Source organism: Chiloscyllium punctatum, chromosome 9, assembly GCF_047496795.1.
Source record: "Chiloscyllium punctatum isolate Juve2018m chromosome 9, sChiPun1.3, whole genome shotgun sequence".
NCBI classification, from domain to species: Eukaryota; Metazoa; Chordata; class Chondrichthyes; order Orectolobiformes; family Hemiscylliidae; genus Chiloscyllium; species Chiloscyllium punctatum.
The window spans coordinates 963081-989272 of NC_092747.1; the positions used below are offsets into that span (position 1 = coordinate 963081).

At 46.7% G+C, this 26192-nt stretch overlaps 1 protein-coding gene across 1 annotated transcript in view; it reads left to right on the forward strand.

Moving 5' to 3' along the window:
• Positions 1–3734: 3734 nt before the first annotated feature.
• The window catches only part of dnhd1 (dynein heavy chain domain 1), a 283483-nt gene continuing 261025 nt past the window's right edge, over positions 3735–26192 (forward strand). Inside the window, exons 1-5 of the mRNA XM_072576637.1 lie at positions 3735–3880; positions 4433–4636; positions 5191–5301; positions 11846–12002; positions 14641–14892. Of these exons, the coding sequence (XP_072432738.1) occupies positions 3735–3880; positions 4433–4636; positions 5191–5301; positions 11846–12002; positions 14641–14892 (870 nt within the window). The remainder of the gene's footprint in view (positions 3881–4432; positions 4637–5190; positions 5302–11845; positions 12003–14640; positions 14893–26192) is intronic.

Genomic DNA, 26192 nt, shown 5'->3' on the forward strand with positions numbered 1-26192 from the left:
TGTGGTGCAGACCAACAGAAGAAGCTCATGGCATTACCTGTATGAAGTTTTACACCTAACTGCACCATACCGTGATTATCTACGTGGCAAACCTCAGCTGCTGCGTCACCTTGAAAGTATCTATTACCACTACCAGATGAACCGATCTAAACTCACTGACATCAACATTCTGGGGGCAATGGCTAAAGCCTTCCCTGGGGACCCTTCCCCTTTGTACGAAAAGAAAAGGAAGCCAGGAAGAGGTCGCAGAGTTGTTCCAACTCACCTGCCCCCACTTCCAGATGAGCTTGTGGCACCCACCCAAATACCCCACAGGGCCACTCGTCACAGCACCTACACCCTGGCACAAAGCTTGCAGGATCTTGAAGGGCAGAAGCTGCTGTCATTTGGTGATCTCCATGAATCTGTCGCTGTTATTGGGGCCAGTGCTGCACAGATAGAAGCTGCATGGCAAACAAAACTAGGTCTCATGTCAAAGGCATTCAAGGTTAACCTGACTGGAGATTATGGCCCCCATCTTACTCAAACACACACAGAGAAAACAGAAAGGTGATTCTTGTCTGCCCCTATACTGTATCTCAATATCTCACTTCACTCCACAAGCTCATCATCTACTGAAACACTTATCCTACCCTCTCCCCTTGACTATTCCACTGCATCTGAAATAACTCCACAGAGACCAGTATCCTGTCACCAAGTTACCCTTTATTTACACATGAACTGTCCTTGACTTTAGTGCTGCCTCATACAGAGTCAGCTATCAGAGTGTCAGTATCTCTGGTGTCTCTGAAACACACCCTGTTTTATCTGTCAGCCAGGTCTCCCCGATTGGACCATGTTAACAGCCCCAATCAGGGAACTCATATTCTAGAAGTCCAGCGGGCTGACCTCCTCACAACCATTACACCCTCTTGTCAGACACCCCCATTCTCCCCTCCATAAACATGATTTTAGCAGAAACTCTACACCTCTGGCCTAAGACACAGAAAGTCCTGTTCATTCAGCTACAATGGCTGTGGTTAAGTAATATCTCAACTTTACCGTTTTTTTTAAAAACCAACATAAATTATCCAATTAACTAAAATTTTAAAATTCTTAAATGAACATGCAATAAGGAACAGAAGTACGCCATTCAGTCCTTCAAAGCTGCTTTGCCATTCAATAAGATCATGGCTGACGAGTTTAATTTCCAGATTCCATACGTTTAATCAGTGACAGATTGAAGGGTTTTGGAGAGCGGACAGAAAGGTGGAGTTGACGATGTGATGGGATCAGCCATGGTTGTATTAAATGGCAGAACAGGTTGAAAGGGCTGAATGGCCTATTCTAGCTCCGAGTTTTATGTTCACATGTTCACAGGAAGTATGTCAGTGTGAACAGGTGTGTGCATGTATTCGCAAGGTATATGTTTATATTCACAGAGTGTGTCAGTGCTCACGGAGAGTAGGTTTATACTCATGAGGAATGTGGTTATATTCACAGGCAGCATGTTTATATTCATGGGGAGTGTTTATATTCATGGGGAGTCTTTATACTCATGGGGAGTGTTTATACACATGGGGAGTATTTATATTCATGGGGAGTGTTTATATTCAAGAGGAGTGTTTATATTCATGGGGAGTGTTTATACTCATGGGGAGTGTTTATATTCATGGGGAGTGTTTATATTCAAGAGGAGTGTTTATATTCATGGGGAGTGTTTATACTCATGGGGAGTGTTTATATTCATGGGGAGTGTGTATATTCATGGGGAGTGTTTATACTCATGGGGAGTGTTTATATTCATGGGGAGTGTGTATATTCAAGAGGAGTGTGTATATTCATGGGGAGTGTTTATACTCATGGGGAGTGTTTATATTCATGGGGAGTGTGTATATTCAAGAGGAGTGTGTATATTCATGGGGAGTGTTTATACTCATGGGGAGTGTGTATATTCATGGGGAGTGTGTATATTCAAGAGGAGTGTTTATATTCATGGGGAGTGTTTATACTCATGGGGAGTGTGTATATTCATGGGGAGTGTGTATATTCAAGAGGAGTGTTTATATTCATGGGGAGTGTTTATACTCATGGGGAGTGTTTATATTCATGGGGAGTGTGTATATTCAAGAGGAGTGTTTATATTCATGGGGAGTGTTTATATTCAAGAGGAGTGTTTATATTCATGGGGAGTGTTTATACTCATGGGGAGTGTGTATATTCAAGAGGAGTGTTTATATTCATGGGGAGTGTTTATACTCATGGGGAGTGTTTATATTCATGGGGAGTGTTTATATTCATGGGGAGTGTGTATATTCATGGGGAGTGTTTATATTCAAGAGGAGTGTTTATATTCATGGGGAGTGTTTATACTCATGGGGAGTGTTTATATTCATGGGGAGTGTTTATATTCAGAGGGAGTGTTTATATTCATGGGGAGTGTTTATACTCATGGGGAGTGTTTATACTCATGGGGAGTGTTTATATTCATGGGGAGTGTGTATATTCATGGGGAGTGTGTATATTCATGGGGAGTGTTTATATTCAAGAGGAGTGTTTATATTCATGGGGAGTGTTTATACTCATGGGGAGTGTTTATATTCATGGGGAGTGTTTATATTCAGAGGGAGTGTTTATATTCATGGGGAGTGTTTATATTCATGGGGAGTGTGTATATTCATGGGGAGTGTTTATATTCAGAGGGAGTGTTTATATTCATGGGGAGTGTGTATATTCATGGGGAGTGTTTATATTCAGAGGGAGTGTTTATACTCATGGGGAGTGTTTATATTCAGAGGGAGTGTTTATATTCATGGGGAGTGTGTATATTCATGGGGAGTGTTTATATTCATGGGGAGTGTTTATATTCATGTATTCATGGGGAGTGTGTATATTCCCGGGGAGTGTTTATATTCACGAGGAGCATTTATATTCAAGGGGAGTATGTTTATATTCAAAGGGAATGTATTTATATTCACAAGGAATGTCTATATTCATGGAGAGTGTGTATATTCATAGGGACTGTGTTTATATTCACGGGGAGTGTATATATTGATGGGGAATGTGTATATTTATGGGTGTATGTATACTCATGGGGAGTGTTCATGTTCACGGGCAGTGTGTTTATACTCACAGGGAGTGTTTATATTCATGTGGTGGCTCAGTGGTTAGCACTGCTGCCTCACAGCGCCAGAGACCCAAGTTTGATTCCAGCCTCGGGCTACTGTCTGTATGGAATTTGCACATTCTCCCCGTGTCTGCGTGGGTTTCCTCCACTTGCTCCGATTTCCTCCCACAATCCACAGATGTGCAGGTTATGTGAATAGGCCATGCTAAATTGCCCCATAGTGTTCAGGCATTATTCAAGGGTAAATATAAGGCTGGGGAATGCGTCTCAGTGGGTTACTCTTTGGAGGGTCAATGTGGACTTGTTGGGCTGAAGGCCCTGTTTCCGCACTGTAGGGATTCTCTGGAGAGTGTATATTCATAGGTAGTGTGTATATTCACAGGGAGTGTGTATATTCATAGGGAGTGTGTATATTCATGGGAGTGTGTATATTTACAGGGAGTGTTTACACTCATTGGTGTTTATGTTTACGAGGAGTGTGTATATTTACGAGTGTTTATATTCACAGGGAGTGTGCATATTTACAGGGAGTGTGTATATTCATAGGTAGTGTGTATATTCACAGGGAGTGTGTATATTCATAGACAGTGTGTGATGTTTCAGAGATTTACAGGACTCCACATTGATGATGAATCTATCTGAGCCGGTGAGAGATGAAAGTCCTGTTTCCGAGCCCCAAACTGGGGAAGCAGCTGTGGAATTTCTGGCAAAGCACAGCCTCTTGGGAAAAACAAAATTTTATTACCTGAATGTCAGGCCGAACCAGGAATACAGGTACTTCCAGGCCAAGAGTTTGCACAGATATAGTTGATTCACAATATTTGGAATTTTTATTGTGTTTTTACATTGTTGCTTTTCATACTGGCTTTCAACACATAATGAGACCATTCGGGCCATTAAACCTTGTACCAGCCCTTTCAGGTTGCTGCGACATTATTCTGTTTTTGCCAGAGTTTTCATGAAGTTTTCCTGATTATCCAGTTACCCCTCCCATTCCCACCAAAGACCTCCTTCAATAGATTACCTCAAAGAATTCCCATCCCCCCTGTTTTCCATTCATTGCTCTATGACTAACCCTTAGCTCGTGCCTTGATGCTGGGGTTGCAATGAATCCAGGGTTGTGGAGTGAGTTACAGGGGATGCAAGCAATCACACTCACGCTCACTGGATCTGGAGTCTGTGTCCTCCCTTTAATTGGATGGAGAAACCAGGAGGACAAGACAGAGAAGGGGCCTTCAATGATTGCTGATGCCATTGATACGGTGATAGATCAAAGTACACAGAGTCCAGTCAGTTTCCTCATGGTGCTTATTGTGTTGGATACAGGCCATATGATCTCATTGTCGTCCCCAAACACAAGCTGAATCCCGAGCACTACATATTCTCCACATTTGGCGTCTTGGCCATTTCTCCTGGACTCGGGACGGAGGTAATGTCCCTCGCAGACTGGCAGCGAGAGGCGATGCTGTGGTGTGCACTGACGCACATCCCTTTCTTCAGGAACTACCTCCTGCAGAAAACCTTTACCAGGTAAGTGCTTGCTCTCAGCACTACCCAACTCTTAAAGGGCATCATGTTGAGTTCTAATAATCATTGTTCATTTATCAGACAAATGGTACTTTACTCTGTATCTAACACTATGTTGTCCCAGTTCTGAGAGTGTTTGATGGGGACAGTGTAGAGGGAGATTTATTTTGCATTTGACCCCATGTGCCAGTCCTGGGAGTGTTTGGCGATAGTGAGAAAAGAACATTCAGTTGTTGAGGTGCAGGTGTGCTGCCCTGTCGAAGGTGCAGCCTTTGGATGAAACAATCAATGAAAGCACTTTTCTGTCTGTCAGGTGAATGTTAAAGATCTAAAGGCCACTTTAATGAAGAGGAGTGGAGCTCCCCCTTTTGCATTGTGAAATATTTATTCCTAAATCATCATTATGTAAACAGATTATTTGGTGGTAATCGCATTTCCCTTTGTGAAGCTGTGAACAAATTGCCTGCTGTATTTGCTGTATTTCAACACAAACTGATACTCAGGAGTATGTAACAACTAGTTGGTGTGAAAGCCTCATTTTTGTTTCTGTGTTGCAGTTGGTATCGTGAGGTGAGGCGCCTGTGGATGCTGAGGCATCGGAAGTTGCTGTGGAACACCCTCCTCCCGGCCATCCCTCATTTCGGAGCAGCATTGCTACAGATTTCCAGGTTGTCACTCTGCATTTCAAACCTATTCTTCATTTGTAACACTCACCTCAACCTGAATCACACTTTGCGCACTGCACTCAAAATCTGCTCTGCCGTACTGAGGGAGTACCGCACTGGCAGAGAGTCAGCACTGAGGGAGTGCCACACTGTTGGAGGGTCAGTGCTGAGAGAGTGCTGTACTGAGAGAGGGTCAGTACTGAAGTAGTACCGAAATGTCACAGAGTCAGTACCAAGGGAGTGCTGCACTGTCAGAGGGTCAGTACTGAGGGAGTGCTGTACTTCAGATGGTCAGTACTAAGGGAGTGCCGCACTATCGGAGGGTCAGTGCTGAGGGAGTGCCGCACTGTCGGAGGGTCAGTGCTGAGGGAGTGCCACACTGTCGGAGGGTCAGTGCTGAGGGAGTGCCACACTGTCGGAGGGTCAGTGTTGAGGGAGTGCTGCACTGTCGGAGGGTCAGTACTGAGGGAGTGCCGCATTGTCAAAGGTTCAGTACTGACTGAGTGCCGTACTGTCGGAAGGTTAGTACTGAGGGAATGCCACACTGTTGGATAGTTAGTAGGAACATTCTCCACCCAGAGAGTAGTGAGCCTGTGAATTTAAAACCATAGGAATTGGTTCAGGCCACAATATTATATGCTTTCAAGAAGGTTTGTATGTATAGCTGTTGTGGCAAGTGGGTTCGAGAGATATTGGGGGGTGGGGGGAGGTTTAGATTAAGGTATTGAGTGCAATGATTAGCCATGGTCATATTGAATGGCAGAGAACACTCAAGGGGTTGACTTAAACAATATAAAAATTCACTGGAGGGGGAGGCTCCACAAATTCTCAATGATGGAAGAGCCCAGCACATCAGCGCAAAAGATCAGACTGAAGCATTCACAGCAATGTTTGCAGCAAATGCTAAGTACTTCAGATGGTTAGTGCAGCTACGCTTTTGCCAATCCATCAACCTCTCTATATTCCCTTGCAGGTTCCTTATGTCCTCATCATAACATACTCTCCAACCAATTTTTATATTATCAGCAAATTTGGATATATTATACGCTGACTCCTTCACCAGGTCATGAGTATAGGTGATTAGATTACATTACAGTGTGGAAACAGGCCCTTCGGCCCAACAAGTCCACACCGACCCGCCGAAGCACAACCCACCCATACCCCTACATTTATCCCTCACCTAACACTAGGGGCAATTTAGCATGGCCAATTCACCTGACCTGCACATCTTTGTGACTGTTGGAGGAAACCGGAGCACCCGGAGGAAACCCATGCAGACACGGGGAGAACGTGCAAACTCCACACAGAGAGTCACCTGAGGCGGGAATTGAACCCAGGTCTCCAGTGCTGTGAGGCAGCAGTGCTAACCACTGTGCCACCGTGCCACGCACCTTTTACAAATTTCACAGTAAATGGAATTCAGATTTCACAGTAAATGTTAAATTTCCATTACACTCCACACAGACAGTTAACAGAGGTTGGAATCGAACCCGGGTCCCTGGTGCTGAGAGGCAGTGCTAACCACTGCGTCACCTTGCCGCCGTAACTAATTGCATCCTAGGACTGATCCTTGTGAATCTACACCAGTTGTACTTTTCTAACCTGAAAAAGAGCCACTCATCCCGATATTCAGTCTTCATATTTTCCAGTTCTCAATAATGTGAATACATTACACCGAGTAGCATGAGCTGCTACATTGTGTAAAAAGCTTTTATTTACACAAAGACCTTATCAAATGCCTTCTAGCCTATATCTATCAGTCCCACTTTATCAACACTACTTGTTAAATCCTCAAAGAACTCTAGAAAATTTGTCAAACATGATTTCTCTTCACCAAACCATGTTAATTCTGTTTGATTTTGTTAGGCTTTTCTGAATGTCCTGCTATTTCTTTCTTAATAATGGACCCTAGCCTTTCCTAATGACAGATGTTAAGCTAGCTAGCTAATAGGTTCCAGCTTTCTGTCTCTCTCAATTTGGAACAGGGGCATTACATTAGCAGTTTTCCAATCCACTGGAACCATCCTAAAATTCAGAAGCATTGACCAATGCCTGTATTATCTCTACAGCCACATCCTTTAAAACCCTTGGATAAAGGTAATCAGGTCCTGCAACTTGTCTACATTTAATCCAGTTAGTTTGTCAAATACTTTGTCCCTTGTGATAAAATATCTTTCCTTCCATTACCACCTTGCTTATCTGTCATATTTAGGATGTTTATAGTGTCTTCCACCATGAAGACCAATGCAAAGTTTGGTTGAAATTATCTGCCATTTCCTGTTCCAAGAATCGACTTCCCATTCATAGTTTCCAAATTGGCCATGATAACTTTGGCTACTCCCTTTCTTTTTGTATACATAGAAGCTCTTGCTGTTTGTTTTTATATTTCTTGCCAATTTCATTCAAAATCAATTATCTCCCTTGTTGTTATGTGTTTAGCCATCTGCTGTTAGCTCCTAAAGAATCCAAAACCTCTGGCCTACCACTAGTTTTTGCTACTTTCTCTTTCTTAATTTTTTGACATTGGTAAGAGTGATCTCCACACAGTCTGTGTAGAGATAGGTCCCTGTCATAAATTGAGGAGATCCTTCTTAACGAGATTGGGCATGTATTGATTAGAGTATAGAAAAATGAGAAGTGACCTAATTGAAACAGCCAAGATTCTTAGGAAACTTGACAAGGTAGATGCAGAAAGGTTCTTTCCCCCTGTGTAAGTGTTTCTGATAAGAAAGGCAATATTTCAGAATAAGAAGATAAAAACTTGGAGCAGTAGAGGGAAATTCAGCCCTACAGCCTGCTCTGCCCTAGAGCCTGCTCTGCTATGTGACATGCCTAATCTCATCTCTGCTTGAACTCCACTTCCCTGCCTGCTCTGCATAACCTTTCAATGCATTATTAACTAAAAACCATCTGTCTTCTCCTCCTTATTCTTACTCAATGTCCCAGCATCCACCACTCTGTGTGGGAGTTCCACAGATTCACAACCTTTGAGAAAAGTACACTCTGAGCTAGTAAGTTCTACAGATTCACCACTGTTTGAGAGAAGTAATTTCTCCTCAGTTCTATTTTAAATAAGCTTTCCCTTATCTTAAAACTATGACCTCTTGCTCTAGCTTTCCCCTCAAGGGAAAACATCCTTTCTACATCTACTTTGTCAATCTCCTTTCACATCTTAAATGCCTAAATTAGTTCTCCTCGCATCCTTCTGAACTCTAGAAACAGTAGGTCTAAACTACTCAACCTCTATTCATATACAAATATTCATCTCTAAAAACAATCTACTGTACCTCCTCTGAACTGCCTTCAATACATCTCTCCTAAGTAAGAGGATCAATATTATACATAATACTTGAGATGTGGTCTCACTAATGCCTTATAGAGTTACAGCAACTCTTCCCTACTTGTATTCTCTATTCCTTTAACAGTAAATGTCATTATTCTAATTGTCTTCCTTATTACTTGCTGTATCTGCAGACTAATTTTCTGTGATTCATGCACAAGGATATCCAGATCTCCCTGCACTAAAGCACTCTGAGGTTTCTGTCCATTTGGATAAGAAGTTGCCTTTCTATTCTTCTCACCAAAATGAATAACCTTGACTTATCCACATTAAGTGCCATCTTTTGGCTCATATATCCAATTCTAAGTTTCTTTTTTCCTCATTGTAGCAAACTTTCCCATGTAAGTTAACGTCATCTGCAAATTTGCCGATAGTAGCTCCTATCTCTGCATATGTTATTAATATAGATTGTAAATAGTTAGGATTTGGGGATCGAAACCTGTGCACCCACTAATTATTTCCTGCCAACTAGAAAAAGATCCATTTATCCCGTTCTTTGCTTTGTGTTGGTTAGCCACTCCTCTATCTATCCAATAAATTCCCCCGCACCCCATTCAATCTTACCTTGTGTATTAATCTTTTGTGCAACACCTTATAAAATGCTTTCTTAAAGCTCCAACATACAACTGCAGAATCTGCATTATCCACATTGCTTGTTACTCCTGTGAAGAACCATTTCAAACAGTTAAGCATGATTTAACTCTTCATAAAACCATGCTGACTCTGATGGATTGCATTTTGATTTTCTAAATGTCCTGTTTTTACTTCCTTAATAATGGATTCTAGCAATTTCCCAGTGATACATGTTAAACTAACTCGTCTGTGGTTTCCTACTTTCTGCCTCCTTCCCTTTTTGAATAAGGGTGTTACATTAGCATTTCTCCAATCCACTGGAACCTTTCCCCCATTCAGGGAAGTTTGGGATATTATATGCAATGGATCCATTATCTTTTCTGCCACTTCCTTTAAGACCCGAGGATGTAGTCCATCAGGCACTGAAACTTGTCTGCCTTCAGTCCCAATTGTTTCCTCAGTACTTTTTCTCTAGCCCCCCTTCCCCCGCACCATATATAACCTCTGCATTACCTGTTACAATTGGAATGGTACCGGTGTTCTTCACTATGAAAACTGGAGTATAATATTAATTTAATGAACCTTTCTTTTCTGTGTATCCCACAATTAACACCCCAGTCTGATTCTCCATGGGAGCAACACTCACTTTAGCCACTCCCTTCCCTTTTATATCTTTATAGAAGCTTCTGCTTCGATAGTTTTTATAGTTTTCTTTTCTAATTTACCTTTGTTCTTTTAATGACATTTTAGAATCCCGTTATTGATCTTTAAAAGTTTCACAATCTTCCTGCTTGCCACTCGCCTTTATAATATGGTCTGCTTTAATTTTTTTTAACTTCCTTGCTTAGCCATGGCCGTTTTCTCCCTTTCTTACAATCTTTCTTCCTTTCTGGAATGTATTTTAGTTGGCAGCAATTGAATATATTCTTAAACATTTGCCACTACTCATCAACTGTCCTGTCTTTTACTCTCTCATACTGTCCACAAGGGCCAGATCTATCATTATGTGCCTGATGTAAGTACCTTTGTTTAACTCCAGAAAACACTGATGTGGGATTCCAGTTTCCCATCCTCTAATTGAATTTGAAATTCTAGCATGTTATGATCACTTTTCCTAAGAAGGTCATTGTTTATGGGAACATTGATTAATCCCACCTCATTACCCAATACCAAATTAATGGAGTGTTGGCTCTTATTTCAAGGGGGCTCTTATTTCATATGAGAGTAGGGAAGTTTTACTGCAATTGCGCAAGGTATTGGGAAGACAACATCTGGAATACTGTGAGCAGTTTTGGTTCCCTTATTTAAGGAAAGATATCATTTCATTGGCGGCAGCTCAGAGAAGGATCTCTGCATTGGAGGGCTTGTCTTTTGATCAAAGACTAAACAGGTCAGGACTCTACTCACTGAAGTTTAGAAGAATGAGAGGTGATTTTTAAAGGGCTTGACCAGGTCAATGCTGAGTGGATGTTTCCCCTGATGGGAGAGTCTAGGACCAGAGGGCACAGTCTCAGAAGAAGGGCTTGCCAATTTATGACTGAAATGACAAGGAATTTCTTTTCTCAGAGGTTATGAACCTTTAGAATTCCTTGCCACAGAGAGCTGTGGGGCAGAATCCTTGTGCATAAATAGGTAGAATCTTGATCACTTGGGGCATTGATGGTTATGGGGAAAGAGCAGGAAAGTGAATGTGAGGAATGTCAGATCAGCCATAATGCTATTGAATGGCAGAGCAGACTCATGGAGCCAAACAGCCTACTCCTGTTCCTATTCCTTATGATTTTATGGTCTTGGATCCAGATTAGCCTGCTTCCTGGTCCGTTCCCCAACATATTGCTACAAGGATCAATCTCTGATACATTAAAATAACTCTTGCTTGAAGCTACCCTTGCCAATTTGATTCATCCAGTCTATATGTATCTTAAAATCACCGATGGGTTCTTGTACCTTTCTTACAAGCCCCAGTATTTCCTGGTTTACACTGTGCCCCACCAGGGGCTTCTTGCCACTCCTTATTTCTCCCTGACTGATACTACATTTTGATCTCTGTGTTGACATTATTTCTCACACTGCACTGATCTCTTCCTTTACGAACAAACTTACACCACCTCCTTTTCCTTTCTGTCTATCCTTCTGAAGTGCTGAGTATTCTTGGGTATTCAATTCTCAAACCTAATCTTCAAGAAACCACTTTTCAATAATTGCCACCAAGTCACACCCATTTGTCTTTGTTTGCATTGTTAACTCATTAATTTTATTCTGAATGCTTCACACGTTCCGTCCCTTGTATTTTCTATAACAATCAGACTCATTACTAAACTGCACTTCCACCTTCTTCTTTAGCTTTGATTTCTTCCATGCAGCAGAAAACCCCTCACCACTCCCATCCCCACCATGACTATTTATTTAAAGCCCTAGCCACAGACCTAGTTATGCTTTATCTCCTTCCTCATCACCAAAGCCTCAAACATTAAACTCTGAACCTGACCCCAATCCCCAAACGTCCACCTACTGCTGGGAGACCTTCGCCCTGGGGTATGGTTAGCAGATTGATTGGCCCCACACCAAGAGGAATCGGTGCCTTCAGGAAATCGCATGGTTAAGCCATGTAACAGACTCTGTTTTTGCTTCCAGGCTGATACAAGAGCTGCGACGTGTACACTGGCTTCCTCTAGATGTGACTGAACCTTACACTCTGGATGAATTCCTGCAGCACCACAGTCACAGGACCATTGAGGCCTGCAACTCACTGAAGAAATTCTTCAATTACTGCAACATTATTCTCCAGATGGTATGCATCAATGCACACTTACAGCACCAATGTCAAGTCAGGAAGCGTGTAGTCTGGAGGAAAATGTGCAGGAAGTGGGGTTCCCTTTTATCTGCTGCACTTGTCCTTCTGTCACAAAAATATCAAATTATTCTACTGCAGAAGGAGCTCTCTTGACTCATCACAGAGTCAAAGAAATCTACAACACAGAAAAAAGGCCCATCGACCCATTGAAGCTGTGCTGGTCAAAATCAAACATCAAACTATCCTAATCCTATTTCCCAGCATTTGGCTGGAAGTTATGAAGTTAGAGGGCTGTGGAAATAGGGCTGGAGAGTGGAGCTAGCTGGGTTGCTCTTTTGGGAGTGGTACAGTCCCAGTTGTCAAATGACCTCCTTCTGTACTCAAAAATGGAACAACACAGGCCCTTCGGTCCTTGATGTTGTGCTGACCTTTTATCTTACTCTAAGATCAGACTAACCTACTGCAAGATTCTATGATTCTACGATTCTCTCCCATGACGGCCTATAGCCTTGCATTCCTTGGCATTACAAGTGCAAACCTGAATACTTCTTCAATGTTCAGAGGGTTTAAAGTGAGACAGGAAAAATTTAAAAGGGATCTAAGGGCCATCACGTAGAGAGTGATGCGTGAATGGAATGAGCTGCCAGAGGAAGTGGTGGAGGCTGATACAATTACAACAATTAAAAGGTATCTGGATCGATACAGGAATAAGAAGGGTTTAGAGGGATATGGACCAAATGCTTGCAAATGAGACTTGATTAATTCGGAATATCTGGTCAACATGAACGAGTTGGACTGAAGGGTTTGTTTCCATACTGTGCATCTCTATGACATTCTGAGTCTATGAGAGAAGGCTGAAAGAACATTTGATTGAGATGTCAAGAGTGTGCAGGGAGGCAGGTTCATTCAAATAGTTAGGGTCTGGAATGTACTGTCTGAGAGTGTGAGGGGAGGTAGGTTCATAGAACATAGAACATTACAATACAGGCCCTTCAGCCCTCGATGTTGCACTGACCTATGGAACCAGCTGCAGCATAACCTCCTGGTTCCGGAACTCAATCCCTCTATTAATAAAGGCCAAAACACTGTATGCCTTCTTAACAACCCTGTCAATCTGGGTGGCACTACTCCTGTCAGACAATGATGACGTAAAGATCAAAGCCAAAGGTTCGGCAATCTCATCCCTTGCTTCCCAGAGGAACCAGTGATTAATGCCATCTGGCCCAGGGGACTTATCTATTTTCACATTTTCCAGAATTACTAACACCTCCTTCTTGCAAATGTCAATCCTGTGTATTCTAGTAGCCTGTATCTCAGTATTCTCCTTGACAACATTGTCTTTTTCCAGTGTGAATACTGATGAAAAAAATATATTTGACGCTTCTCCTATCTACTCAGACTCCACGCATAACTTCCCACTACTGTCCTTGATTGGCCCTAATTTTTCTCTAGTCATTCTTTTATTCCTGGTATACCTATAGAAAGCTTTAGGGTTTTCCTTGATCCTACCTGTCAACGACTTCTCATGTCCCTTCCTGACTCTTCTTATCTTTTTCTTTAAGTCTTTCCTGGCTAACTTGTAACTCTCCAGTGCTCTAACTGAGCTCTCAGGTCTCATCCTACCATAAGCCTTCTTCTTCCTCTTGACAAGAGATTCAACTTCTTCAGTAAATCATGGCTCCCTCGCTCAACCACTTCCTCATTGCCTGACAGCCACATATTTATCAGGACACACAGTGGCTGTTCCTTGAATAAGCTCCACATTTCAAGAGTCCATCCCCTGCAGTTTCCTTTCCCATCCTATGCATTCTAAATCTTGCCTAATCGGATCATAATTGCCTTTCCCCTAGCTGTAACTCTTGCCCTGCGGTATATACCTATCCTTTTCCATCGTTAAAGTAAACAGAACCAAATTGTGGTCACTATCATCAAAGTGATCACCTACCTTCAAATCTAACACCTGGCCAGGTTCATTACCCAGTACCAAATCCAATGTGGCCTTGCCCTTTGTTGGCTTGTCTACTTTCAGTGTCAGGAAACCATCCTGCACACATTGGTTCACTGGAGTGGTTAGGGTCTGGAATGTGCTGAATGAGAGTGTAGGGGAGGCAGAATCAACTTAGGTTTTCAAAAGGGAATGAGGTAAGTATTCAAAGAGAAAAAGATTTGCAAGAGAAAGGGTTCCTGCAAGAGGAATGTTCCTCTTCCTGCACTGCCATCTCTGTTAGTCCCCTTATCACAAAGTAAAAAACGAAGATACACTGACTTATATAACTGAATGAAAATAAAAATAAGAAGTCCCTACTTTCCCAGGAACCTCTGCTCTCTGACTTCAAATTTAAAAGCACAAATCAGTGACTCCCCGCTCCCGGTCGGCCCCTGGTGCAAGCTCCCGCCCTTCGAGTTGCTGCTGCTGCTGAAAAACAGAAATGGAGCGGTAGTCCCTAACAATCCATCATGAGGGTGTCGGTTCTAATCCACATCTCTCTGAAGACTAGAACAGTCATTACTTTCCACTGCACCTTGACAGTAGCTTCTGCAACCTCAAACCTTCCTAACCTCATCTTATTTTAACTGTGCTATGCCTCTCAACATCCTGGCAGTTCAGGTCATATTGTTCTTGTTGGTGATGCAGGTACGTGAGGACAGTTACAAGTTTATTCAAGGCTGCAGAACACAGCTGGAGCTAATAGAAGCCAACTTCCTGAAGGAGCCTCTGCACATGCAGCGAGCGAAGCAGGAGGAGGCTGAGAAACGCCTGCAAGAGGCTGAGCAGGTGGTTCAGAGCCTGGGCCGCCTGGGAGCTCTGGTCAATCACATGACAGTGCAGAATCTCATCACAGTGGCCAAAGATGAGGTCAGGAATTTTGTCCAAGATGTATTGCAGGTGAGTGGAGAACAAACAACTGGATGTCTGTAATTTCATCTAGTCTCATAGCCCACCACAAACTCTGCAAGCCTTGAATTCTTAAACATCCTGATTTTAGTTCTGCACTTATGTGGTCCAGTCGAGAGTGTTGTGCTGGAAAAGCACAGCAGGTCAGGCAGCATCCGAGGAGCAGGAAAATCGACATTTTGGCAAAAGCTCTTCAGCAGGAAAACTCAACCTTATTCTGTCATTCAATGAGATAATGGCTGATCTGATTTTGGTCTCAACTCAACTTAACTCAAGTGCAAAGGCAGGGATCTGGGAAACAAAGCAGTAGGTCAGCATTTAGAGTGATTAAAGAGAAGGTAGAGGTTAAGTCAAGTAATTCTAATAGGAAGAGCAGGCAGGGCCAAGTTACTGAACACAGTGGTATGAAGGTAGGGCAGATGATCGTAGAGCCTGGAAATATGATGTTGTAGCTATTACAGAAACTTGGTTGAGAGAGAGGCTGGACTGGCAGCTCAGTGTTCCAGATTTTGATATTTCAGGCATGATGGAAAGGGGTGGGGGAATTACATTCCTGACCAAGTTAATGTCACAGCTGCAAATATGGGAGGACATCTTGGAGGGCTCATCCAGCAAGGCAGTATGGGTAGAAGTTAGGAATAAGGAAGGTGCAATCACTACGATGGTGTTATACTGTTGGCCTCCCAGTGACCAGCAGGAGATAAAGGAATAGATATATGAACAGATTATGGAAAGCTGTAAAAACAACAAATTGGTTGGAGTAAGTGAATTTAACTTCCCCAATATTGCCTGGGACTTCCCTGGTGCCAGAGGTTTAGATAGACCAGAATTTGTTTGGTGCATCCAGGAGGGTTTTTTGAAAGAATATGTAAAGGGAAGGGGCAATATTAGACCTTGTGTTGGGGAATGAGCTTGGCCAGCTGATCAAAGTTTCAGTGAGGAGCATTTTGGGAACAGTGATCATAATTCCGTAAGGTTTAAGATAATACCAGATAAGGATAAGGTTGGTCCTTGGGTGAACGTGCTAAATTTGGAGAAGGCTAATTCTAATGGTATTAGTGTATTAGGCCTAAACTGGAGAAATTAGTTTGGGGGATACGTCCACATCTGACATGTGGGAGTCTTTTAAAGGCCAATTGATCAGAGTTCAGGACCTGAGGATAGAAGATAAGGATAGCAAGGTTCAGGAACCCTGGATGACAAGAGATATTGAAAGTTTAGTCAAAAAGAAAAAGGAAGCATATGTAGGGTTTAGGAATTGAAATTAGAAACAAGGCATGAGGAATTGAAATGAAGCAGGAAAGAATGTAAACAGCAGCTTAGGAGGGCTAGAAGAGGATATGAAATGTCTTTGGTAAGAGGGATTCCATATATCTAATAGACCCCATGCTCAGTAAACCTCTGCATCCTCCACATCTTTCTCCTTCAAAACTCTCCTTCAAATCCATTTGTTTGGCCAGAGGCTCAGTGTCAAATGTTAATTTTAAACCTTCCTGTGAAGAACCTTGGGATATTGAATTCTGCTACAGATGCTGTAAGTATGATGTTGTCATTGTGGCAGGACAGAAAGATCACCAAACAGAGGGAACTGCTGGCTCTATCACACCAGGACTTCATCCCCAATTACCTCCCCTGTAGTTTTGAGGTTGATGAGGGACCATCATCTGGTTGAATGTTGGAGCAGGCTTGAAGGGCTGAATGGCGTCCACTGATCTAAGATCTCAGTCTCATAGTTTCTCACGCCTTAGGACTGATATGGGAGAGGTAGCATCCATCTGACCCGTCTGTGCAATCCTGGCAGAGTGTAGCACTGAGGGAGAGGGTTGTACAGTTACCCACCTGCCAGTGCTATTCCTCCAGTCAAATGTCAAGATCCCACAGTGAAAATCCCTCCATAAATCGACACAAATCAGAACTCAAACACACCAACAGCAACAGATGGACATTAGAGGATTCTACAGCCCACCGTATAACTCCTAGCTGAATGTATGCCAAACTTCAGCACTAGACACATTAATATCTGGTTCTGGATTAGTGGTGCTGGAAGAGCACAGCAGTCCAGGCAGCATCCAAACAGCTCCGAAATCGACGTTTCGGGAAGGGCTTTTGCCCGAAACGTCGATGTTCCTGCTACTTGGATGCTGCCTGAACTGCTGTGCTCTTCCAGCACCACTAATCCAGAATCTGGTTTCCAGCATCTGCAGTCATTGTTTTTACCACATTAATATCTGGTGGGGAGTGACAACAGAATGCTTAAAAGGTTAGAGAAATCTAAAACAAAAGAGAGATTAAATGGCTGGAGAGAGAGTCTATGATGGGGGACAAGTAGTGTGGCTATGGGAGGGTGATTAAATGGATAGGTAACGTCAGTGATGGGGGTTTGTGGGAGGGAGTAGAATGCATGCGGTGTGTGAAATAACTCCACAGAGGCCGGTATCCCATCTTTAAGTCCCCCTTTACTTACACACGGAGAGTCTTTGACACTGATCCAGCTCCCTCAGAACCAGCTCTCACAGTGAACAGAACCCCTGACACTCCTGTTTATATCTGTCAGCCAGGGCTCCCTGACTGAGGCTGTTAACCTGTCCGATCAGTCAACTCATTTTCCATGAGGTCCACCTGCCTAACACACTACAATCACTATAAGGGGAAGAGAGAGATGTGTGTGGGCATGGGAATGTGTGTGGGAGTTGGAATGTATGTCGATGCATGATTTCTTAGGGAGGGGTAATGTGGGGGGGGGGTGTGGGAATGTGTGTGGAGCAGGGATATATGTGGAGGGGGGATATGTGTGTGGGGATTGGAATGTGTGTGGGTTGGGGGAGTGGGATTGTGTGTAGGGGATGGGAATGTGTGTGTTGGGTGGTGGGAATGTGTGTTGGGGGGGGTGGGGTGGGAATGTGTGTTTGAGCAGGTGGGAATGTATATGTGTGCAGGTGGGAATGTATGTGTTTAGGGGTTGGAATGTGTGTGTGAGGGGTGGGAATGTGTGTTTTGGGGGGTGGGAATGTGTGTGGGGGTAGTGGGAGTGTGTGTGGGTGGTGGGAATGTGTGTGTGGGAGGTGGGAATGTGTGTGTGGGTGGGTGGGAATGTGTGTGGGAGGTGGGAATGTGTGTGTGGGTGGGTGGGAATGAGTGTGTGGGGAGGAATGTTTGTGTGGGGTGGGAATGTGTGTGTGGGGTGGGAATGTGTGTTTTACAGGAGTGGAAATGTGTGTGTGTGTGTGTGTGTGTTCAGAGTGTGGGACCGTGTGTGTGGGGTTGGGATTGTGTGTGTGAGGGTGGGAATTTGTGTGTAGATTAGATTAGATTCCCTAGATTAGATTCCCTACAGTGTGGAAACAGGCCCTTTGGCCCAACCAGTCCACACCGACCCTCCAAAGAGTAACCCACCCAGACTCATTTCCCTCTGACTAATGCACCTAGCACTATGTGCAATTTAGCATGACCAATTCACCTGACCTGCACATCTTTAGACTGAGGGAGGAAACCAGAGCACCTGGAGGAAACAAACGCAGACATGGGGAGAATGTGCAAACTCCACACAGACAGTCACCCGAGGCTGGAATCGAATCTGGGACCCTGGTGCTGTGTGGCAGCAATGCTAACCACTAAGTCACCATGCCGCCCCAACTATTCATAATTCTAAGTTCTTCTTTCTCTTAATTGCTAATTATCTGCTGTCAACTCGAGAACAATATGCTGTTCCATTAAAATAACCTCAACTTACTTTCAAAGCCACACAGTTGCTGTTGTCTTCTGTCTTTCTTCTTCCGACTGAAGAGCTCACTGAGTCGTCATCTTTCTTTTTACTTTGAGAATGTTTCATATAATAAAGAGTGTTTCTTATTTCTTGGAGAGTAAGATTAGATTAGATTAGATTAGATTCCGTACAGTATGGAAACAGGCCCTCCGGCCCAACAAGTCCACACCGACCCTCCGAAGAGTAACCCCCCCAGACCCACTCCCCACATTTACCCCTGACTAATGTAGGGGTGGGAATATGTGTGTGAGTGTGAGAATTTGTGTGGGGGGGGCTGGGAATGTGTGTGTTGGGGTAGGAATGTGTGTGTGGTTGGGTGGGAATATGTGTGTGGGGGGCGGGAATTTGTGTGTGTGGGTGGGAATGTGTGTGTGGGGATGGGAATATGTGTGTGGAGGGTGCAAATGTATGTGTGGGTGGGTGGGAATGTGTGTGTGGCTTGGTAAGAATTTGTGTGGGGGTTTGGAAATGTGTGTGTTGGGGTGGGAATGTGTGTGGGTGGGTGGGAATTTGTGTGGGGGGGTGGAAATGTGTGTGGGGGGTGGGAATGTGTGTGTGGAGGGTGGGAAAGTGTGTGTGTGGGTGGGAATGTGTGTGTGGGGGGTGCGAATGTGTATGTGGGTGGGTGGGAATGTGTATGTGGGGGTGGGAATGTGTGTGGCGGGGACTGTGGGGGTGGGAATGTGTATGTGGGGGTGGGAATGTATATGTGGGGGGTGGGAATGAGTGTGTGGATGGGAGGGAATGTGTGTGTGGGCAGGTGGGAATTTGTGTGTGGGGGTGGGAATATGTCTGTGGGGGTGGGTAGGAATGTGTGTGTTCAGGGGGTGGAAATTTGTGTCTGGGGGTGGGAATGTGTGTGTCCAGGGGGTGGGAATGTGTGTGTGGTGTGGGAATTTGTGTGTGGGGGTGGGAATTTGTGGGGGTGGGAATGTGTGTGTGGAGGTGGGTGGGAATGTGTGTTCAGGGGGTGGGAATTTGTGTGTCAGGGGTGGGAATATGTGTCTGTGGGGGTGGGAATATGGGTGGGGGGGTGGGAATTTGTGTGGGGGGGTCAGAAATGTGTGTGTGGGTGGGTGGGAATGTGTGTGTAGGTTGGTGGGAATTTGTGTGGGGGTTTGGAAATGTGTGTGGTTGGGTTGGAATTTGCGTGTGGGGGTGGGAATGTGTGTGTCTGGGGGTGGGAATGTGTGTGTGGGGGTGGGAATGTGTGTGTGGGCAGGTGGGAATGTGTGTGTGTGTGTGTGTGTGTGTGTGGGCGGGTGGGAATGTTTGTGTGTGGGGGTGGGAATGTGTGTGTGGGTGGGTGGGAATGAGTGTGTGTGGGGGGAATGTGTGTGGGGGGTGGGATGTGGGTGTTCTGGGGGTGGAAATGTGTGGGTGGGTGGGTGGGAATGTGTGTATGGGGGGGAATGTGTGTGGGGTGGTGGGAATGTGTGTGTGGGGATGGGAATGTGTGTGGGGGTGGGAATGTGTGTGTGGGTGGGTGGGAATGAGTGTGTGGGGAGGAATGTTTGTGTGGGCGGGTGGGAATGTGTGTGTGGGGTGGGAATGTGTGTTTTACAGGAGTGGAAATGTGTGTGTGTGTGTGTGTGTGTGCGTGCGTGTGTGTGTGTGTGTGTGTGTGTGTTCAGAGTGTGGGACCGTGTGTGTGGGGTTGGGATTGTGTGTGTGAGGGTGGGAATTTGTGTGTAGGGGTGGGAATGTGTGTGTGAGTGTGAGAATTTTTTTGTGGGGTGGGAATCTGTGTGTGGGGTGCTGAGAATGTGTGTGTTGGGGTAGGAATGTGTGTGTGGTTGGGTGGGAATATGTGTGTGGGGGGTGGGAATTTGTGTGTGTGGGAGGGAATGTGTGTGTGGGGATGGGAATATGTGTGTGGAGGGTGCAAATGTATGTGTGGGTGGGTGGGAATGTGTGTGTGGCTTGGTGGGAATTTGTGTGGGGGTTTGGAAATGTGTGTGTTGGGGTGGGAGTGTGTGTGTGGGGGGTGCGAATGTGTATCTGGGGGCAGGAATGTGTGTGGCGGGGACTGTGGGGGGGGGAATGTGTATGTGGGGGTGGGAATGTATATGTGGGGGGTGGGAATGAGTGTGTGGATGGGTGGGAATGTGTGTGGGCAAGTGGGAATTTGTGTGTGGGGGTGGGAATATGTCTGTGGGGGTGGGTAGGAATGTGTGTGTTCAGAGGGTGGAAATTTGTGTCTGGGGTGGGAATGTGTGTGTCCAGGGGGTGGGAATGTGTGTGTGGTGTGGGAATTTGTGTCTGGGGGTGGGAATGTGTGTGTGGAGGTGGGTGGGAATGTGTGTTCAGGGGGTGGGAATTTGTGTTTCGGGGGTGGGAATATGTGTCTGTGGGGGTGGGAATATGGGTGTGGGGGTGGGAATTTGTGTGTGGGTGTGGGAATGTGTGCACGGATGGGGATATGTGTGTGGGGATGGGAATGTGTATATGGGGGGTTGGAATGAGTGTGTGGGTGGGTTGGAATGTGCATGTGGGGGATGTGAATTTGTGTGTGAGGGCGTGAATGTGTGTGTGGGGAGTGGGAATGTGTTTGTGGGGGGTGAGAATGTGTGTTGGGGTGGAAACTTGTGTGTGGGGGTGGGAATGTGTGTGTGTGTGTGTGTGTGTGGGGAATGTGTGTGTGTGTGGGTGGGAATTTGTGTGTGAGGGTGTTGGGAATGTGTGGGTAGGTGGGAATGTGTGTGTGTGTGTGTGTGTGGGGAATGTGTGTGTGTGTGGGTGGGAATTTGTGTGTGAGGGTGTTGGGAATGTGTGGGTGGGTGGGAATGTGTGTGTGGGTTGATGGGAATTTGTGTGGGGGTTTGGAAATGTGTGTGGGGGGCTGGGAATGTGTATGTGGGTGGGAATGTGCGTGTGGGGATGGGAATGTGTGTGTCTGGGGGTGGGAATGTGTGTGTGGGGGTCGGAATGTGTGTGCCGGGCAGGTGGGAATGTGTGTGTGGGCGGGTGGGAATGTTTGTTTGTGGGGGTGGAAATGTGTGTGTTCAGGGGGTGGGAATGTGTGTGTGGGGTGTGGGAATGAGTGTGTGGGTGGGTGGGAATGTGTGTGTAGGGGTGGGAATGTGTGTGGGGGGGCTCGGAATGTGTGTGTTGGGTGTGGGAATATGTGTGTTGGGTGGGAATGGTAGTGTGGGGGGGTGGGAATGTGTGTGTGGGAGTGTGTGGGGAGTGGGAATGTGTGTGTGGGGGTGGGAATGTGTATTTGGGGGGTGGGAATGAGTGTGTGGGTGGGTGGGAATGTGTGTGTTGGCAGGTGGGAATGTGTGTGTCGGGGGGGGGAATATGTATGGAGGTTAGGAATGTGTGTGTGGGTGGGTGGGAAGGTATGTGTGTGGGTGGGTGGGAATGTGTGTGTTCAGGGGGTGGGAATGTGTGTTGGGGGTGGAATCTTGTGTGTGTGGGTGGGAATGTATATGTGGGGGGTGGGAATGAGTGTGTGGGTGGGTAGGAATGTGTGTGTGGGGGTGTGAATGTGTGTGTGGGTGGTGGAAATGTGTTTGTGGGCAGGTGGGAATTTGTGTGTGTGTGGGAGTAGGAATGTGTGTGTGGGGGTGGGATTTTGTGTGTGGAGGTGGGAATGTGTGTGTGGGTTGGTGGGAGTTTGTGTGGGGTTTTGGGAATGTGTGTGTGGGGGTGGGAATGTGTATGTGGGGGGGTGTGAATCTGTGTGTGGGGGTGAGAATACGCGTGTAAGGGTGGAAATTTGTGTGTGGGTGGGAATGTGTGTGTGGGTGGGAATATGTGTGTGGGGATGGGAATGTGTGTGTGGGGTGTGGGAATGAGTGTGTGGGTGTGTGGGAATGTGTGTGTAGGGGTGTGAATGTGTGTGTGGGGAGTTGGAATGTGTGTGTGTGGGGGTGGGAATATGTGTGTTGGGTGTAGATGTATATGTGGGGGGGTGTGAATCTGTGTGTAGGCGGTGGGAATGTGTGTCTGGGTGGGAATGTGTGTGTGAGGGGGGAATGGGTATGGGGGGTGGGAATGTGTGTGTGGGTGGGAATGCGTGTGTGAGGGGGGAATGGGTGTGGGGGGTGGGAATGTGTGTGGGTGGGAATGTGTGTGGGGGGGGAATGTGTGTGGGGGGGTGAGAATGTGTGGGTGGGTGTGTGGGTGAGAATGTTGGGGTGGGAATGTGTGTGTGGGTGGGTGGGAATGTGTGTGTTCATGGGAATTTGAGTCAGGGGGTGGGAATGTGTGTGCCCAGGGGGTGGGAATGTGTGTATGGGCGGTGGGAATTTGTGCGTGTGTGGGAGTGGAAATGTGTGTGTGGGAGTGGGAATGTGTGTGTGGGTGTGTGGGAATTTGTGGGGGGTTTTGGGAATGTGTGTGTGTGGGGGTGTGAATGTGTGTGGGGAGGGTGGAAATGTGTGTGTGGGAGTGTGTGGTGGGTGGGAATGTGTGTATGGGGGTGGGAATGTGTATGTGGGGGGTGGGAATGAGTGTGTGGGCAGGTGGGAATGTATGTGTGTGAGTGGGGGGGAATGTGTGTGTTCAAGGGGTGGGAATGTGTGTTGGGCATGGAACTTGTGTGTGAGGGTGGGAATGTGTATGTGGGGGGTGGGAATGAGTGTGTGCATGGGTGGGAATGTGTGTGTGGGGGTGTGAATGTGTGTGTGGGTGGTGGAAATGTGTGTGTGGGCAGGTGGGAATGTGTGTGTGGAGGGGGGATGTGTGTGGGGGTTGGGAATGTGTGTGTGGGTGGGTGGGAATGTGTGTATGGGTGGGAATGTGTGTGTGGGTGGGTGGGAAGATGTGTGTTCAGGGGGTGGGAATGTGTGTGAGGGGGTGGGAATGTATGTGTGTTTTTGGAAATATGTGTGTGGGTGGATGGGAATGTGTGTGTCGGGGGATGGGAATGAGTGTGTGTGGGTGGGTGGGAATATGTGTGTCGGGGGGTGGGAATGAGTGTGTGTGGGTGGGTGGGAATGTGTGTGTGGTGGGTGTGAATGTGTGTGTGGGTGTGTGTGTGTGTGTGGGTGGGTGGGAATGTGTGTGTGGGGGGAATGTGTGTGGGGGTTGGGAATGTGTGTGTGGGTGGGTGGGAATGTGTGTGTGGGTGGGAATGTGTGTGTGTGGGGGAATGTGTGTGGGGGGTGGGAATGTGTGTGTTGGTGGGAATGTGTGTGGGGGTAGGAATGTGCGTGTTCAGGGGGTTGGAATGTGTGTGTGGGGGTGGGAATGCGTGTGTGAGGGTAGGAATTTGTGTGTGGGGGTGGGTATGTGTGTGCAGGTGGGAATATGTGTGTGGGGATGGAGTGTGTATATGGGGGGTGGGAATGAGTGTGTGGGTGGGTGGGAATATGTGTGTAGGGGTGTGAACGTGTGTGTGTGGGGGGTCGGAATGTGTGTGTGGGGGGTGGGAACAAGTGTGTTGGATGGGAATATGTGTGTGGGGGGCTGTGAATCTGTGTGTGGGGGTGGGAATGCGTGTGTGAGGGCGGGAATTTGTGTGTGGGGTGGGAACGTGTGTGTGCGGGTGGGAATATGTGTGTGGGGGTGGGAATGTGTGTGTGCGGGGTGGGAATAAGTGTGTGGATGTGTGGGAATGCATGTGTAGGGGTGTGAATGTGTGCGGGGGGGGTCGGAATGTGTGTGTGGGGGGTGGGAACATGTGTGTTGGGTGTGAATCTGTGTGTCGGGGGTGGGAATGTGTGTGTGTGTGTGTGTAGGTGGGAATGTGTGTGTTAGGGGGAATGGGTTTGGGGGGTGGGAACGTGTGTGGGGGGGAATGTGTTTGGGGGATGAGAATGTGTGTGTGTGGGTGGGTGAGAATGTGTGGGTGGGAATGTGTGTGTTCAGGTGGTGGGAATGCGTGTGTGGGTGGTTGGGAATGTGTGTGTTCAGGAGGTGGGAATTTGAGTCAGGGGGTGGGAATGTGTGTGCCCAGGGGGTGGGAATATGTGTATGGGGGGGGTGGGAATTTGTGTGTGTGTGGGGGTGGGAATGTGTGTGTGGGGGTGGGAATGTGTGTGTGGAGGTGGGAATGTGTGTGTGGGCAGGTGGGAATGTGTGTGTGGGTGGGTGGGAATGTGTGTGTGGGTGGGAATGTGTGTGTTCATGGGGTGGGAATGTGTGTGAGGGGGTGGGAATATATGTGTGTTTTTGGAAATATGTGAGTGGGTGGATGGGAATGTGTGTGTCGGGGGGTGGGATTGAGTGTGTGTGGGTGGGTCGGAATATGTGTGTCGGTGGTGGGAATGAGTGTGTGTGGGTGGGTGGGAATGTGTGTGTGGTGGGTGTGAATGTGTGTGTGGGGGTGTGTGTGTGTGGGTGGGTGGGAATGTGTGTGTGGGGGGAATATGTGTGGGGATTGGGAATGTGTGTGTGGGTGGGTGCGAATGTGTGTGTGGGTGGGAATGTGTGTGTGTGGGGGAATGTGTGTGGGGGGTGGGAATGTGTGTGTGTTGGTGGGAATGTGTGTCGGGGTAGGAATGTGCGTGTTCAGAGGGTTGGAATGTGTGTGTGGGGGTGGGAATGCGTGTGTAAGGGTAGGAATTTGTGTGTGGGGGTAGGTATGTGTGTGCAGGTGGGAATATGTGTGTGGTGATGGAATGTGTATATGGGGGGTGGGAATGAGTGTGTGGGTGGGTGGGAATGTGTGTATGGTGGGTGTGAATGTGTGTGTGTGGGGGTGTGTGTGTGTGGGTGGGTGGGAATGTGTGTGTGGGGGGAATATGTGTGGGGGTTGGGAATGTGTGTGTGGGTGGGTGGGAATATGTGTGTAGGGGTGTGAATGTGTGTGTGGGGGGGGGGTCGGAATGTGTGTGGGGGGGGGTGGGAATAAGTGTGTTGGGTGGGTGTGAATGTGTGTGTTCAGGGGGTGGGAATGTGTGTGTGGGGTGGGTGGGAATGTGTGTGTGGGTGAGAATGTTTGTGGGTGGGTGGGCATGTGTGTGTTCTGGGGGTGAGAATGTGTGTGTGGGGTGGGTGGGAATGTGTGTGTGGGTGAGAATGTTTGTGGGTGGGTGGGAATGAGTATGTGGGGGCGGGAATGTGTGTGGCAGGGACTGTGGTGGTGGGAATGTGTATATGGGGGTGGGAATGTGTATGTGGGGGGGTGGGAATGAGTGTGTGGATGGGTGGGAATGTGTGTGTGGGGGTGTGAATGTGTGTGTGGGGGTGGGAATGTGTATGTGGGGGGTGGGAATGAGTGTGTGGATGGGTGGGAATGTGTATGTAGGGGTGGGTGGGAATGTGTGTGTTCAGGGGGTGGAAATTTGTGTCTGGGGGTGGGAATTTGTGTGTGGGGATGGGAATGTGTGTGTGGGGTGTGGGAATGAGTGTGTGGGTGTGTGGGAATGTGTGTGTAGGGGTGTGAATGTGTGTGTGGGGGGGTGGGAATATGTGTGTTGGGTGTAAATGTATGTGTGGGGGGTGTGAATCTGTGTGTGGGGGGTGGGAATGTGTGTGTGGGTGGGAATGTGTGTGTGAGGGGGGAATGGGTGTGGGGGGTGGGAATGTGTGTGGGTGGGAATGTGTGTGGGGGGGGAATCTGTGTGGGGGGGTG